This window comes from Numenius arquata, chromosome 16 (genome assembly GCF_964106895.1).
Source record: "Numenius arquata chromosome 16, bNumArq3.hap1.1, whole genome shotgun sequence".
Classification (NCBI taxonomy): Eukaryota; Metazoa; Chordata; class Aves; order Charadriiformes; family Scolopacidae; genus Numenius; species Numenius arquata.
In genome coordinates this window covers 4959759-4976973 of record NC_133591.1, presented here as the reverse complement: position 1 = coordinate 4976973, position 17215 = coordinate 4959759, and the positions used below count along the sequence as shown (strand labels likewise).

Here is a 17215-nt window from a genome sequence, read left to right as displayed (position 1 = left end):
CACCAGCCCTTTCTAAACATCTCCCGTGCTTTCTCCATGCTAATTATTTGGATTTTTCTCATGGAGCACGTTCCCATCAAGCACCACTCTTGTGCTGAGCTCACCTGCAGTTTTCCAGTCGTCTCTTCTTCAATAAGGAGCAACAGCTTCAGCCTCCAGCAGATGCGAACGCCACGGCTGGTACAAACCCTCTTCCTCATTTTGCTTTGAGACCCATTTGCGGTCACCGCTTCGGCATTGTAGAGCTCCCCGGAGCAGAACCGCGCTTCCATGCAAGCTTCATGGATAAATGCTGCTATTTTGACCAGGATCTTGGGAACCACTCTAGAAATCAAGTTTATGCACTGACTGTAAAATAGTAGGTTCTCCAAACGTTTTTATGGATTGGACTCCTCAGCGCTGATTAACGGAGCTCTGATAACATAGCTGAGAGGGAGCGAGCCACCAAAACCAGTGCTCCCGTGAAGCCCACGTGGCAACCTAGGTTACTTTTCACTGTTAGAAATCCAGCCGTCCTTTTAAAGGTAGGCACGGATTATCTGCCAGCGCTAATTAAGGAGATGCATAAAGTAGCACTGGACTAACCCTCATTCCAACCACATCTTAGAGCTTCTCTCTTCCTGCCTCCCCTGGCAGGGCTCCAGCAGAGCCAGGTTTAGGTCTGCTCGTGCTTTCCTGTCGCTAACAATGCCACAGTTTAATCTAGCGCTTCCTGGCAGGGTCTCTCCAAGTGTTTACACTAACGATGTTCAGCTTTTATATCATCACAAGATGACAGGGCTGGCAGCCCCGTCCCCAAGGGTCACCCACGAAAGGTTGACACTCGCGAAAGGGTGACCCCACGTGCCTTGAAATCCCGCACGGCATCTGAAACGAAATTTTCTCCCAAAACAAGGATCTAATTGCTAGAAGTCAACGGCAGCGTATTGGATATTGAGTCAGTTGTGATCTCCATTTATTCACCTGTGAAACCAGAGCAGGTCAATTACACCCAGCACCTATGGGAGAACTCATACGATAAAAACCCTTCAGCTGAGCCGGGGCTTTTGTTCAGCCGATTCCACTTTCCTCAGCCACTCTTTGCACAAGGACACGTGTGACAACAATGCCAGGACTTTGCACCATTAGACCTCTCCGACTGAATCCTGTTTTTTTCCCTTCTGCCAGCACCATCTGTTTCTACAAAGTAAACAGCGACTGGAGACAGGTTAAACGCAAGGACATGTTTTAAATGAGACTCCCTATTCTTTGCCACTTAAAATGAGCACAAAGGAGCTTTGCTTATATTTTCCACTATTTTTTGTACCCCAGTGTTCATAAAGCCAGCATTGATTCTGAAAATGTCACTACTAAGAGCAGATATTTTTTCATCGTGACTGTGCTACTCCCCTCAGCCTGTTTATAATGCAGTCAAAAGAGTATTTTCTGTTTTTTCCCCCATTCAATTCTGATTCTTAATTCCAAATACATAATAAAAGTGAAATGGGTGGAAACCTATGTTTTCCCTTAAGTTATTACAAACAAAACGCAAGTTTGTTCAACAGAAGACCATGATTTATTGGCGGTTATTTTGAAACACGGCTGACTGAATATAATAAAAAGACATTTGTAAAAAAAACCAGGAAAACAAACAAATCTCATCTTTAAATGCATCACTTGAAGGCATTGATTAAGGGGACACCGTGTGCCGGCAATTCCTGGTGCAACTGACGGAACAACATGGCACATTTGTTCCTTTCCTGGGTCTTGCCTAGGGTGTGGAAGAGCCGGGCTTGGAAGTAGAGAACATCTCGGAGCTGCTCTTTGCAGTCCACTTTGGCAAAGTAAGTCTTGGCTTCATTGAGATTCAAGATAGCAGATTCCAAAGCTGCGGAAAAAAAGGGGGACAGTCCTATTTAAGATAGTATCACAATAACAACTTCAAGCAATACAGCTCAGTTCTAAGGAGCCCAATTATAAATTCCTCAGCTTTTCAAAACAATTTGTGTCTTAGCAACATGGTCTTTCAGCTAGTTTCTGTTATTCAGCCTTTGCTGCAAAACATGGGTGTGCAAGTACGCAGATAAACAAGAATCCGTTACAAACACCGCGTCTGCTGAATAACCAATTCCAAACTGATTTTCTTTCCAATAATTAGGTAACACGCTCTGCTGTATCATTTAGACTTTTTTTAACAGGGATCGTGTAGCAGGACTCCAATATATACGCCGCTTTGCCCTTCTCAACTTCTGAGCAGTGTCAGTGAGGAGAATCACTCTTCACGCTACCTTCAATCTTCTTCTGTGGAGTGTAGGAAGCTGCAGAAGCCACCTGACATTTGGCCACCAAGAACATGGCACAGCCTTTGTCCAGGACAGCTCCGTGGGCCAAGACAGGTTCTATTGCCGTCTGCAGAATATTCAGGGCTTGTTCAGGAATGCCAAGGATCAGCTGAAAGAGAAATACTTGTTGGTCTAATACTGGAATCCACTGGTACGAGCAGCTTCTTCTCAGAAGACCAACATAAACCACGTCTGCTTCTAATAACGCAATGCACTACAGACAAGGATGTAAATTTTTCCCCCACAATCTTCTTTTAAATCAAAACTTATTAGTAGAAACGAGTGCTCTCTGAAATGATTAGGCATGGCTTCTCCAGCGCAGTCAGCGCTGACAACCACATCTCTGCCAGCTCAGAATAAACAATATAACTGGACTCCATTACAAGCGTTATTTGTAATTCAAACACATGCCAAACTGTGCTACTAGAAAGCCTAAATACTAGCAGAAAAAATAACAGCTGAAGAAATTGAGGCAGGCCAATTTATGCTTGTCTACTTAATTATATGCAATAACTACACATCTTAGTGACACACATGAAACTCAACTTTTATTAACTTCCTCCAAAGATTTTACATTTAGAATACATTAATTTGATTCCAACAAGGTTGCGTTCTTAAATCTCACAGGAGTAAAAACAGTATCCACATCCCCAGAATAAATGTTGCCCCACAGCCCTGTGAAAACACACATCAGACATACCTGGGAGAAAGCCAAGTTCAGCACAGTTTTGGAAGCCAAGTACTGTAGGCTGTATTCCCGAGAGAGGGCGAGAGCCTGCAGCAGGACAGGCAGCGCTATGGTATGACACGAAGATCTCCAGTAGAGCTCTGCTATCGACAGCAGTACGCTACCCAAAACAGGGGGAAAGAACTAGAAGTATTTTCTTTTGATGAAAAACGTCCACCTGTTTCCTGAACAACTATTCCATCCATAATGGTATTGATTTTATTATGAATTACATTACTGCATACACAATAAACTTCAATTACACCCTTAAGAGGAGCTGCTACCAACATAGAAAAGGTTAAATAACAGTGTAACTACTCTGAAGGTTAGCACAAAGGAATGGCTACACACATACATTTCTACTTCCTATTTATTTTGGATGCGGCGTTTCCTTCTTCTGCAAGTCTTCCTGAAACTTTAAAATAAGTTTACTACCTTTTAGTTTACATATGAAAAATGACTAGGTTTCCATTCCACAATATATTGAGGATTCCATTCCTCCATACTATGATTATTAAATGAAATTATTTTGTAATCTCCAAATCACAGTAGGTGATCTGAAGACTAGTGAAGTCTGAACACAAACAAATTGAAATGGCTGATTCTAATCACTGCAAAGTGTCTTTAATACTCTGAAAATGAAACATTCTTACCTAATCACCATCTCAGTGTTCTTTATTTTCTGGCAGTGGATCAACAATTTCTGCAAAAGTTTGTGTGCCTCTGACATTTGATTTTGGGCTTTCAATACAATGGCTTTTCTGCCGTGGTAGAAAGAAAACATCACTGATTGTATTTTTATATTTTAGATACAATTCTGCTCTTCAAAACACAGTAAAACCGGTCTCTATTTTGTGACTTCTGTTTCCTGCAACTGCAGAAAGGCATTCTGACAAAGCGTGTGCCTGCTATATATATGTGAGAAAGTCAGATACCTCTGATTCCAGCTGGACAACTCACAGGCAGAAAGGATCAAACTCATAAAACACTTTTAAATAGAAAACAGGCATTGCCAAAAAACAAAGGCCAAACAGGCAACAGAAGTGGGAGGGCATGCAAGCTAGAAAGCACAAGTAATTATTTGTAAGAAAAACAGGTATGAGGTAAAGCAGCTAAAATCGACTTGCACTAGCAAGGATTTGGAGCAACATGGAAAGAGCAAGAATGGGGAAATAAGAAACAAATACACAGCAGTAGGGGATGCATAAAAACACCCCAATCCCATACACCATTTAAAGATCAGGGAAATCGCAAACAGTCCAATTCCAGAAGGACAAGCATCAGGTCCCACAGCTTGAATACTGCTCTTCCGGCTTACTGGCACTGCCTATGTTTTTAAGTGTTTTGCCTCATTGAAAATCAACCAGAAATTGCTTTTAACAGTAAGTTGTTTTTCATACTCACCAAATAACAATTTTTAACCCTACCTATTTCTAACACGTCATTTCCATTTAGAAACAAAATGATGTTGAGATGAGAGAAAAACCCTATTGTCCCATTTTGTAGGTGTAGAAACCAGGACACAGACGAAGCTCTTCCGTAGCAGAGCTGAGACTAGGCCTGAGATCCCCAGCTATTTGACATAAAATTCTGCATTGTGCTTAGGTTGGAGTAGTTACCACGGCAGCTTTTGAAGAAGTATTTTGTATTCTCACAACAGATCTACAGCTCTAGAATAACACCAACTTCAGCAGTGCTATTCCAGTTCTTAAAATGCCCAGAGAAACAACTAGAAACAATTATTGCAGGACGTACTCTAATGGAATAAGCACTACAGGTTGGACAACACGAGCGTGATTAGTTCTGGAATGGGAAGAACATGTAAGCACATGTGACTGCCAGCAATCATTCTGCTAAATCTTTCATTCTCTTCACGGGACACACCTGCAAGTGTATGCGGATTCACGATCTCTTACCTGTATACGCCTTCGATGCTATTAAGTGCTGTAATTCCTGCTACAAGAGAGTCTGCTATATGATATCTGCCATCATTCATGGCTCTCTCAAACTGTATTTTCTGGTCAAACAGCATCCAAAGCTAAACAAAGAACATCCGGGAACAAGTTTTAGAAGCTGTGCCTGCTCATTTATTTTTTTATTTTTATTTTCCCCTGTGGATATTTATGTCTAGACACAACTAACTCCACTGTTCAATTACTGGATTAACTAAATTACTGTCCTCAACAGAAATGCTCAGGTCTGGATTAATGTTTCAATATCAAAGCTCACCTATTTGACTGCATTTTAAGTAAAAAACCTCTTTTAAATCACTACTAAAGCTTTGAAACAGTAGACTTGTTCTGTAGCTAAAAGGACCAAATGATATTTAATGCAATCTTGAACACTTCAATCTAAACACAATCTTACAGACTCATGTGTTAATATGTTTCCCAGTCACACAAAACCCAGCCTATTCTTTCAGTTATTTCTGGACTGTAGTATATCAAAATAAGTAGCACTAATTAAACAGAACTTCGAAGCTCCAAATCAATGCATTTTGCATTTAATCCCTATACATGCTCATGAAGGAGACGTATATTCCTCGATCAACAACATTTCTATTTAAACAGCTTTTTCTTAGGAGGCTATGGTGAGATAAATGTCTCTGCAGTCTTAAGGTAACAGAGGCACCTTTTTCATGCTTTTTGTAGAAAAGTTTATGTCGAACAGCTTTCTGTGAGGTGACGAGCCAAGTGAAATTAGCAAAGGTATAGCCCAAGGCACAGAGAGGAAAGAATTCAGCTGCAATGGAATTCAGATCCTATTGTATCATAGTTACATAATTTACAGGCTAAACTATAAATATTCTACCTGCGCATGCTGACTATTGGGAGGGAATCTTTCCTTTAGGTGTTTCAATATTTCAGAAGCAGCTGCAAAGTATCCCTGTAACACAGAAACAGCACTCTGATTAACGTACGCTGGGGCAGGCACCGCTCCCCGTGACTTCAACACAACCTTCACGGAAAGAACTTGCCAAGCGAAAACCCTGTATATTCTTCACCCCCAATGCAGACGCTGAAGGCAGAACAAAACAGGAGTCGAGTCTCGCACTCCCCGTCAATAACACCCACGCGTCCTCTCGCCCAAATGCCATTTCTGCCAGTAGCCACACAACTCACCTGCTCCGCATGTAGCTCAGCCAGGTGACACAACACCACTGCGAAGGACTCGGTGTTATTCTGTTGAACGCCCACATTCACAGCCTCCAGACTGTTCATGCTCAGCAATGTTTGGGCTTGTTGAAGTGCCATGGTGCTTATGCAAGAGAAACAGTCTTTTAGCTTTCAAGCAACAAACCACCACCATTTTTAATGTATGGTCTTGTTATGACAACACTCTACATTTTCTGGTAAGCCAGAGGCCCGAAGAAGAATGAAAACTTGTAGAACAACTGCTCTTCAGGAACTCTGGACTATGCAGGCACAGCAAGTACTACACAGCAAAAGCTGCACACAGACTAAGCACAGAGATGCTGAAAATGGGGGCACAGGAACAATTTATGCACTACTTGCCACTACTAAATGGAAACTCAATCTCTTCTCCAGTATGAGTTTTAAAGGAACACAAGAGAATGGAAATAATTGCACTCAGCCTGTACTGAATCAGTCTGATTGCTTTATTTTAGGGCACTGGAGAGACAGAGTCACTTTTTACACCTATATAAATAACTCAAAATGCATTATGTGCTAACAAGTACAGTGAGCTAACCCAAGAGTTCAAAAGAAACAAAATACCTGCGGCCGTATAATCTCCAAATGGCAGTCTTCTGTGCTATACTAATATCAATAAGCTCTGACAAGCTGTGTTTCCAGTGCAACAGATCAGAATCTTTTAAGGCATCCATTAGTTTGTTGGCAGCCTTTCCTGCAAAAGCTCTTTGCTGAACCAAGGACTGTATTCCCAGGGAAGCAAGATACTGGGGAGAAGACAAAAAAATACCAACAGCATTGAAAGACAATAGAGCACACTGGGCTTGCAAATTACACCGGAGCAAAAGTTCTAAACTAGGAAAAAAATCCCAAAGACAAAGATGTGATGATATTCAGCACAGACAAAGGAACACTGCTCCAGGCATTTCTTTAAATACCCACTTATGCACACCCACACATATGTGAATGTCATTTTGTTAGATTTGAAAGGTAATTTCCACTCCCACACACAGAAGTCTTAAAGAGGATGACAGGACTTGTACCTGGATTTCTCCAGTGACGAAACAGCTGTGAAAACACAGAGCCTTTCCTCCCCTTCCTCACCAAGTGGCCATGTCTGCTCTCATCTCCCAATATCAGCAGTTTAGTTCTTTTTAGAACAATTCTCTTAACAAAGAGATTGTAGATCTTGGGGAAGACAGAACTAAACATTAACAGCCAACAGATTTGGGCACAGAACTATTTAAGGGGAGGGCTGTTGCACCAGATTTCACAGCTGGGACGGAGCCATGCAAGTAAACTTGTGTTCAAAGCCCTGCCAGAGGCATCAGCTCTGAGTTTCAGGGAAGGTGGAGGCAAGAGAACCTCCCTTGAGCACCAGCACATTGTGCTACAGGCCTAAAGCCAACATGGTGCACGGGGCCAGGCAGAAAATCTCCCAGGGAGATTTTCTGCCTGAAAAACAAACAAGTTAGAAGGAAAAACAGTGAGCCTTGCAATTCTGGAGTGTTAAAATTGATTTGTTTAAATTCAGTTACATATTTTGAACAGACCAGCCACAAAACCCTATCACACACACTCCCCTCATGACATGCATTTGTCCTAGAATAAAGTTAAGGATAAATGAAATGGACTTACCGGCAAACCAAAATGTAAAGATTTGTTTACAGAGTGCTCCAGCAGAACACAGCTATCGAATATCTTCTGCTCCAAGATGTACAACCAGCTCTAGCAAGGAAAAAAAAAGTTAAAAACTCATTGCAAATAGCTAATGGCTGCAGCACTTTTAACTTCTCTTACTTTTTGCACAGAATCACAGAATCTTAGTGGTTGGAAGGGACCTTTGAGATCATCGAGTCCAACCACATTAAAAAAAACAATGCACTAAAACTCACTGGAAAAAGAAAGCACTTCAAAATTAATATGATACTCAAGAAACTTCTATGAAATGCTGCACAGCAAAGTGTATCACAAGTGCAGCTGGGCTGGGACACTGGCTCGAGAGCAATCAACGCTGGAGGTTCAGAGTAATGCACAGAAACCCCACCATCAGTGTGGAAAGCAGTATCTCAGGAGTTTGATACCACTGATGCCAATTCATTATACCAACAATGTTAATTGCTGAACAAAATACAGAGGAATCTAAGTCTTTCCCTACTCGTTATTGTTTGCTCAAAAGAAGGCTGATTACTCTTTGAGAATCCAACAGACAGTAAGGAGGAAGTTTATTAAATACTTTGTCTCTTTAAAACATATAAAACTAAACTTGGGAGTTTAGTACTGAGATTTTATTACTCTGGGACCACAACTCCTGTTTAAGAAAGTAATCCTGAGCTGCAACAAAACCATCCCATGATCTCCCTACAGTTTGCTGCTCTGGGTGACCCATCTGCTGGACAGTCATATTTAAATTACCGAAGCATTTGATGAGATACTACTGTAAGAGCAGTTCTGTAACAGTTCACTGAGCAAAGGCTCAGATAACAGGTGAGACAAAGGTGACTTAACCTCCCTTTCAACACAGCTACCTTACCAGGCAATGCTGCAAGCAAACATGGTCGTTAGACTCCTGTGCAATTCGGATAGCTTCCTGAAGCGCCAGTTCAGCCTGTTGGCTATCGGCAAACAGAAAGGGAGAACATATTAGTATTCCCACAGTGCTTAACATACAGCATTACCATACAGAGGAATATTGATCTAAATTATGCATATCGCACTCAGAAGATAACTCTGATTTAATAGACTGCTGAGAAAGCCTGTATTTTCCTCCTAGCACTTCAGGAATATATTCTAGAGCGTAATAAGCAGGACAGCATCTGCAATCCACTACAGAAATGCAACTGTAACCCCTAAGCGGGCTTTCAAACCCCGTGCATGCCAATGTGCCACGTTATTGTTTGAACAGGGGCAACATTAAGTATCTGTCCATGTAGAAAAAGTTGTTGCTCTCCATTTTGCAGATGTGCTTCCCAACTCCAGTCCTTTTACATGATGCATCCAGGCAGCAGTCAATAAATGCAAACCATACATGGAAATGAGCCAGCCAGCTTTATCAACAAAATAAAATGCCCCACCCCTAGGGCATTTTAATATTAAAAAAGCACAGATGTTTGGTTTTTTTTTAATTACTCTTTTTCCAGATCATCGGCTCTGTGTTGATTTGTACGTTAACAGAAAACCAACCACACTTTCTTGAGAATATAGCTGAAAATAGGCATTCATGTCTGCTGACCTTTCTGAGGTCATGGCAATGTAGCAACTGAGAACTTAAAAACCTAGGAAACAGTTGCAGCCGGACACAGACAAATGTCAACACTTACCAGGCTGTAGATGGCTCAGTTATTATGGAAACCAAATAAATGTCAAAACAAAACCAAACCACACCGAATCAAGATTCCAAGAAAATTCCAACCCAACTACAGCTGTTATCAAATTAGAGAAAGACCCTTCTTCTCCTGAGCCAATTTTCAGAATGAACAGGAGGTGTACCCATCAGCCCTTACAAGATGCAACAAGATGAATTTTAGTGGTGCAGTACAATATATTAACTTACTAATGGCCAAACCGACAGTGCAGTGCAGCCAGATTCAGAGCAGCATATCTCAGACTCCGGCCGTAACCTTCATCCCCGTTGCTTTTGCTTTCTGCTCCAGTGAGAATTAAACGGTCAAAATAATGAAGGAGGCTGTGTGTTGAACTGAAGACATCTTGCACTCTGAGACTATTTAAGTAGCTTAAATAATGCTAAAAATCGAAGCAAAATCAGCTTTAACTATGCATAACTATTGAAACAAAGTTTTTGTTTTATAACTACTATGTATCATGTATCTTACTGAGAAAGGCTGCCTAACAAGTGCAACTGTGAAATACTGTATGGTCAGGAACATGCTTGATGAGAAGCTGCAGCGATACTGACACTACCTGTGCAGAATTTCTGTAAATCTTAGATAAAATCGGTTGTTTTCCCTAACAAGATCTTCCAATTGGTGTTCCACAGGCCAAGATCTGGCCGTCAGAATTATCCCACCCAGCCTGAGACCTCTACATAGGTAGAATGCCTGTATTTATGTGCTAAGTGAGAGTGGGAATGGAGATGTGAATCCCACAGTGTCTGCACTCAGGAAGATACTCAGAAGCACGAGCGCCTCCAAGTACTGTGCAGGTAGAAAGGAGATGCTAAAACTATGTATTTTCTTCCAGGCATCGAGACCTGGGCAGGAAAACCCTTTACGTCAGACAAACAGAACATTAGAGATGACATGCAGAGTTGTGAGGACCAGCCTCTGCTACGGCAGCACTTTCAAGGATATGTCTCCAAATGGGAGCAAGGAAAATCCTGTCTGCCTCAGCCCAGGGCTACTGGGAGGAAGAGTTAGAAAGTAAGGCAGAAGAGAGTTGACTGGCAGCTCATGGAACTTGCTCAAGAATAAGTTGTTGAGGAACAAGGCAAATGCTCACAGCACAGCTCTGGAACCAGCTCTCAACGGGAGTTGTCTATTGCTTTCAGTAGAAATTGTTATTAAGCACCAGAAGTAAAGTGAACATCAGTAAGCAAAATCAATAGATTCTGCACTTAATAGTGACTTTTAAACTAGGGGAGTATGAGGTCTTAAGAAAATGTGTGTAAAAAGAAATGAGTTTTAGATCTAGTTCAACAAGAATGCAATTACATAGTTCCACCAAAATTAAGAGGATTATATCTGTGCGTAAAGCTAGACATGTGGTGAAGTTCTCAGCCTAATTAAGGTTTCTGTACCTTCAGGAGCTTCAGTCTGAATTACTAAACATTTACATGCAACTTGCTCACATTTTTATCATCTGCTTATATTTCAATATAGAATAAATTACTCCCAAATAATCCCATCCTAGAGATAAGAAATCCCTTTACAACCATTTTGGATGAAGAAAAAGATACTTACTGCTTCAGCAAAGTCTGGATTAAATTTTAACAAGTTGTTCAATTCCTTTTGTAAAGATGCTGGAGTAAGAGCCTTTGTTTCATCGTTCTTTAATAAAGAAGCCTGGAATAAAAATTGCAAAGTAAAAGTAAGATAAGTAACTCAATGTGGAGGGTCACAAATGTATTTTGATTACATGCTTGTCAGTTTGTTATCTGCTTGGAGAGAACATTAAAGAAGATTTTGTAACACCTCTGTCTAGTTTACTATGATGGTGAAGCATCAGTGGCAGTTTTGTTCTATTCTATATTATAGCATTCACTTTCCAGAGATCAAAGAGACTAAGTAAAATAAAAGCTTATTCAAATGACTGTTTAAAAGTACTTAAAAGAACTCTGTTTAAGTTTCCCTTTGAAGAACTAATACAACAGATTGCTCACTGGAATTACTAGTATCTTCCTACAAAAAAAAACCAGAAAATTAAACAAAAGTAAATCCATAGTTTGCTTCAGCAAGTAGATCAATGAATAAAAAAGAAAAATAATCTAGTTACTAGAATAAGCATGAGTGAATAATAAAGACTTCAAATTTCAGAACCCTCCTAAACATCAGGATTCCTCCATAATACTCTAATAAGGAGGGGAAAAAAATTACACACACTGGTAACATGCTCTACATAAATCACAGCAGCTAAAAACCAGAGTATAACAGCATGTCACTGCAGTTAAAATCCACACCTTGCGCCAGATCACTGCAGTCTGCCTTGTTTTCTCGTTAAACCCCATTTCTAACTCTGCTGCTGGATTAGGGGTTCCCTATTCTCCATGCGTGTAGGGAGGCTGAAGTGCCACAACTGGAGCTGGATCACAGGGCTCTGAGTGGCACCACTGCCTGCAACTGGAGTGGGGACCACAGGTCATAGAGGCCCAAGTGTCCATGGTGCCAGCAATAGGAGGAAGTGAGGGTACATGTGTAAGTGGGTCCAAGCCAACAAGGAGGTCCCAAGCCAACTGATGGAGAGACTGTGGGGCCTTTGGGTCAACTGAGAGATGCATCTGTATGTGTGTCATGTCTTCATGCTGGAGGCAACTGGAGAAAAGACAATCCCAGGGCCAGCTCCTTGATAAGCTGAGCATATAAGCCTAGTTACTGGTGGAATCAAAAGGGAGAGAGCTCCAGCACGGACGTGTATCTATTTCATGCTAATGGACCTTCATCCTCATCAGCCAGAAAGAGGAACAGAGTAACAGACAGCATGCTCAGCCTCACCACTGGCTGCACTGGGGGTCATGGAGCTGCAGGAGCCTTGCCACTGGATTCAACAACCCCTAACAGTAAAGATCCTAATGGGACTGAGAAGTTACGTTGAACTTGTAATACATAATGTTTCATATACATTTTAAATGCATTTTATTTTTTTTTTAGCAAGCAATTATAAGCACGCAGTACATTTACTGACATTCATGCCCACATGTATTTCTGCTGTTTTGTATTTACCAGCTGGAATAATCAACAAAACTGTACATTTCAATGATACCAAATCTGAGGCGAGTAGTCAGAATGAAAGTGACCTTCTCAGAACCAAATACCAGCATACGGTGTACATGCCCACATAAACCACTTTTAGCCCCAAGTGCTCATGCTGAGCAACTGCATGCAAGATATCAACAAATCTTTAACAGATCTAAGAAAACATCATGTCTGACAATGTGGAGAAAATTGAAAGTGAAATTTTCATGTTATGGATCATTTACTTGACTTTATTCAGAATTAACATACCTGCTGAGAAAGAAAATACTCTGCTTGTTTCTGGGAAAGAGGCCCACTGCAAGATATCTCTTCTTCCCTGATAAGAAGCACTCTAGTTAGAAACAAGGGCAATGAAATAAAATACAAGGAAGCACATTTTATTAAGACATTCCACACTTTTGCTTTATAAAGTTTTATGGGATATTGGAGCTCAACAGGATGAAAGGAAACTAAAAGGAAAAAACTTAAATATAATCTATGACATCAAAGTTAGCGATCTGAATGATTTCACACGGATCAGCTGTAATCTTCAACCTGCAGAGACCATGGTCAATATGAATGTCACCCTAAATAGAGGTGAAAACCCAAAGAAAAACAGCAGATAGAAGATTTGGGGTTGACACATTCAAATGGCTTTGCTCTGTTTTTCCTTTCTTCCAAAGATAGTCACAATGAAATGAACTGGCACCTTGGCCACACGCATCACTCCAGAAGAGAGCTGTTCAGCAAGAGCAAGCAGAAGTTTATTCCACGGAAAGACAGCAGCTACAGCATACAGCCAGACTCCCAAAGCTGCTAACTGACTCATGCTGTAGCAGAGCACACACTAGCACGAGTTTGTATAAAGAGAGTTTACAAAGTACATTTTAAATATATGGATACATAAAATGCTTTTAGGATTACTCTTACAGTGGAGCACCTCTTTAACGGGTGAAATGTCTCAATATTTGCTTCTCATTTTTGATGTAAATAAATGTGAGCTCTTTTATTTGGGAAAGGACAAAAAGAGAAACCAAAAACATTAAGCTTAACTTCTCCTTAGCGACCAACCTTTCCTTGCTGGAAGCAGAATTGACCTCTCCAACAGCTTTTGCACATCACACACCAGCACAACCAGAGCAGCCACTCAGCGGTGGGCTGTGCAGAAGGGCACTGTGGCTGGCGATTCCCTAAGTGACCATAAGAACAGGGTACCGCCATCTTCTATCAAGACACTGAGCAGGACTGTTGCCATTTACAAGAGTTACCACATGGTGGCACCAAGGAAACAGAGAGGCCACCCAGCTCTGCCAGCATGTATGAGGCTTTAAAAAACATACAAGATTAGAGTACGCTACATCCCAGTATCGCAGCTGAAGTTGTTACTGATAGGACATGCACAGGGTCTAGATGAGCTTTTGTGGAGTCTGGAAGGTTTAACAGGAGTAGAATCTTGAGCTAGACAAAGCTTAAGTTTCTTCTGAAGTGTACAAAGGTAATCTCAAATAAGACTAATTCTCTTTAAGAAGTGGGAAAGACTCTAATAATAATATATCACCTTAAAGGTACATCAAGTTCTTCTTTCTCCATTTTCCCCTCCAGTTCCTCTGTATTTGTCAGTTCCATGTCATTCTCATCAATTCCATTCTTTTTCTCATCGTTTTGAAAGTACTGCTGAAGGGCAGTGTAAAGTTTATAGACCTGACTAAAAGAAAGCTTATTGTACGCCAAGATCATATGGCGCAGGAACAGACCTGCAAAGGAAAACATCTATTATGACAACTGTCTGCGAGGCTGCTGCTTCAGAGAGGAGACTAGAACTCATAATAACCAGAAGCGTAAATTGCATTATTTAAATTTGTTTAAGTGCCTCATCTCAGCCCTCCAATTGATAAAACTCAGTTTTGCAGGTGTAAATCTGGTATTAATTTAGTGGCAAATCTCACAGACTATTCGATCACAGAAAAACTCTGTTAGAATCAGTAAAAACTGCACGATATGCAAAATTACTGGTTAATATGAAACATCTGAGCAAGAGAAAAATCATATTACGCAATCTTTACACCGCCCCAAAAAGAAGAGAAAAGCTGTATCCTGAGTGAATTACATCAATGATAGACATCACATCAAATATAATTTATGGATAACAAGTAGTTACCTACTACACTTGTTTTATGAACTTCTGGCTCTGTCCCTGTAAATGAATCTGAAAGGTCATCAAAAAATTGTTCCATATCTTTCAATTCTCCTTCTGCCATAAGCTTTAACCTAAACAGGGAAAGAAAACCGCATTTTTTAGGGTGTATACATTAAATAAAATACTCTTCTATTTCAGGTATAGATGAGTAAATACAAACAGAACCAAGTGGTAGCTCATTCATTAGGCCCAGGTTTTTATACTCACAAGCAAAATTAAAACATAATAAGTATTATTAATAAGCCAAATACTAATCAGGTTTGATTTTTTCCTCCCTCTTTAAACAGTTATTTTAATAGAGAACAATTAGATTGCTGTTCTTCTAGCAAAACAATTAAGAACCCCAAATAGACTGATTTTTAATACTGTTGCTGTTAAGCGCATTAGCTAATGTCAAAACAGATCTTCTGTATCGCAGACACTTTAAAACAGATGGCTTCCACGTTTGGTTTGTGTGCCTGTCAGAGCTTATTTATGAAAACACAGAAAACCGTAGAAGTACTTTTTTGCTCCAAAAGTACTTTTTTAACTATACACATTTAAGTATTTACACATTTCGGAGCACTTCTTGGGAGATGTCAGAGTAGATATAGGTAACGCAGAGCATGCTTTATCATCTTCCACAGCATCACTGATTGTAGTGGCCGCGTTTTCACGTTCCCAACACAGAGACCACACGACGGGAGGCGTTAACCGAACGGTGCAGACGGTTCCCAGCACCACGGGAACCCGTCTGGCCGCAGCTCGCTCCGTGCCCCTTTCCGCCGCCGGTCCCCGGCCCTCAGCAGCTGCTCCCCCCACTCCCCGGTGGCGGTGACCGGCTTTAAGGGCTCCCTGCGGGCGGGGAGGGGAGGCGCGGCCCCGGCGCCCACCTGATGTGCACGGAGCTGGCCAGGTGCGGGCAGGACTCCTCGATGGCCTTGCGCAGTCGCGACAGCGGCATGTCAGGGCCCTATGGAGGGAGGAGAGCGACATGTCGCGACAGGCCGCAACGCCAGTAACCCCTCGGCGTCTCCCTCCCACCCCTTCAGGCCCAGGCCTGGGCCCGTCCCCGACCTGCAGCAGCGGCAGCAGCAGCCGGTTGAGCCGCCGCCGCTCCAGCAGGCCGAGCTGCGCGCCGGCGCGGCCCAGCTCGCTGAGGAGGACGAGCAGCGCCATCTTGTAGGGCGTGACCCAGTCCTTGATGCCGAAGACATTGGCGTGCACCACGCCGTTCGTCATCATGGGGTTGAAGTACAGGCTCTCGTGCACGCTCGCCATTGCGGCGCCACCGGGCCGCCACCGGCCGCCCGGGAAACCCGCCTCGCCCGCCGGCCAATCGCCGCCGTCGCCGCCATCACGCGGGCCGCGCCGTGGCCAATCAGAGGTGGAGGTGTGCGCCGCCCCCGCGAGGCCGGCCGGCGGCCCGAGCCCTGAGGAGACGTTCCGGGAAGAGAAGGTTCCGGGCGGCGCCTGCCGCAAAGCAGCGGGCGGAGGGTGGCCCGGCTGCGGGTCTCCGCCGAGCCGCCACCGCGCCGCAGCCCTTCAGCCCGGCTGTGGACTGTGGCGAGCTATGGTCAGAGTCTGTGGGCGCTGGCCGCAGCCTGTTACGGCCCACAGCCCAGTGGGTTGTCACATCTCCTTCATTGACGCCGGCCTCCATGCTGCTCCCACCACAGCCCGTGGGGACAGCGGATGGCGGCTCAGGGGGCCAGCACCCCAACCGGGACCCCATCAGGTCTTGGGGACAGCCCGTCGTGGACGTGCCACAGCCCTCTGAGGAAGGTGTGACCGCCTCCAGCATTGTCAGTGCCATATGTCCCGGTGAGGAGAGCCACGCGGAGGAGGCCCGGTCACCATGGCTCAGCGAGGACATGGCGCTTCTCCACAGCCGGGATGTACGGGGAGAGACGGCAAATTAATTGCAATCAAGATATTTCCAGGCATAAGTTTTTATTTTCTCAATAATTTGTTACAGTACTTCATTAAGGCGTCACGTTCCCAAAGTAAATACTCCAATTATTATAATAGTTCTCATTTTTGCAAGTGAGAGCGAAACAAAACTCAATATTGTTATACATCTGCGTGTCCCCGGGGATTTCAGCTGAGTTGCTCCTGATTCATGGCTGGGGGTGGAGAGAGGAGGAGGAGGAGGAGGCAAATCAGGCGTGGAGTAATTTTCTAGAATACATTTACATTCAAGAAACTTAATGTTGTATTTAGCTGCTGCTGGCATAATTAATGATAGCTTCCCAGCCCTCAATGAACTAAACACTCATTGAACTATCCCCGAATATAAACCCCAGGGAATAACTGCAGCTGTTATGTTATAAAGGTCGATTTACTGACAGTTCCTGAAAATAAAGTACGAAGGTTTGGGCGGAAACACGGAAAGGGTGGCGTGGCTGGGCGGGGGACGGGGGGAGATAAAA

The 17215-nt window shown here is 42.8% G+C and overlaps 1 protein-coding gene across 2 annotated transcripts; it reads right to left on the bottom strand.

Annotated features, from left to right (window-relative positions):
* Positions 1 to 1538: 1538 nt before the first annotated feature.
* Positions 1539 to 16089, bottom strand: ANAPC5 (anaphase promoting complex subunit 5). 2 transcript variants are annotated; one of them, XM_074159609.1, is made up of 17 exons: positions 15861 to 16089; positions 15677 to 15756; positions 14766 to 14875; positions 14166 to 14361; positions 12878 to 12944; positions 11120 to 11221; positions 9754 to 9944; positions 8734 to 8815; positions 7839 to 7928; positions 6786 to 6967; positions 6171 to 6306; positions 5860 to 5934; positions 4965 to 5086; positions 3702 to 3809; positions 3022 to 3169; positions 2268 to 2430; positions 1539 to 1867 (listed from the first exon to the last, which is right to left on the bottom strand). In XM_074159609.1, exons 1-17 carry the CDS (start codon positions 16062 to 16064, stop codon positions 1653 to 1655), a joined length of 2271 nt encoding a protein of 756 aa, XP_074015710.1. In that variant the 5' UTR covers positions 16065 to 16089; the 3' UTR covers positions 1539 to 1652. The 2 variants fall into 2 exon arrangements, with proteins under 2 accessions (XP_074015710.1, XP_074015711.1); XM_074159610.1 differs by having other exon boundaries at positions 6786 to 6931.
* Between the last annotated feature and the right edge of the window lie 1126 nt (positions 16090 to 17215).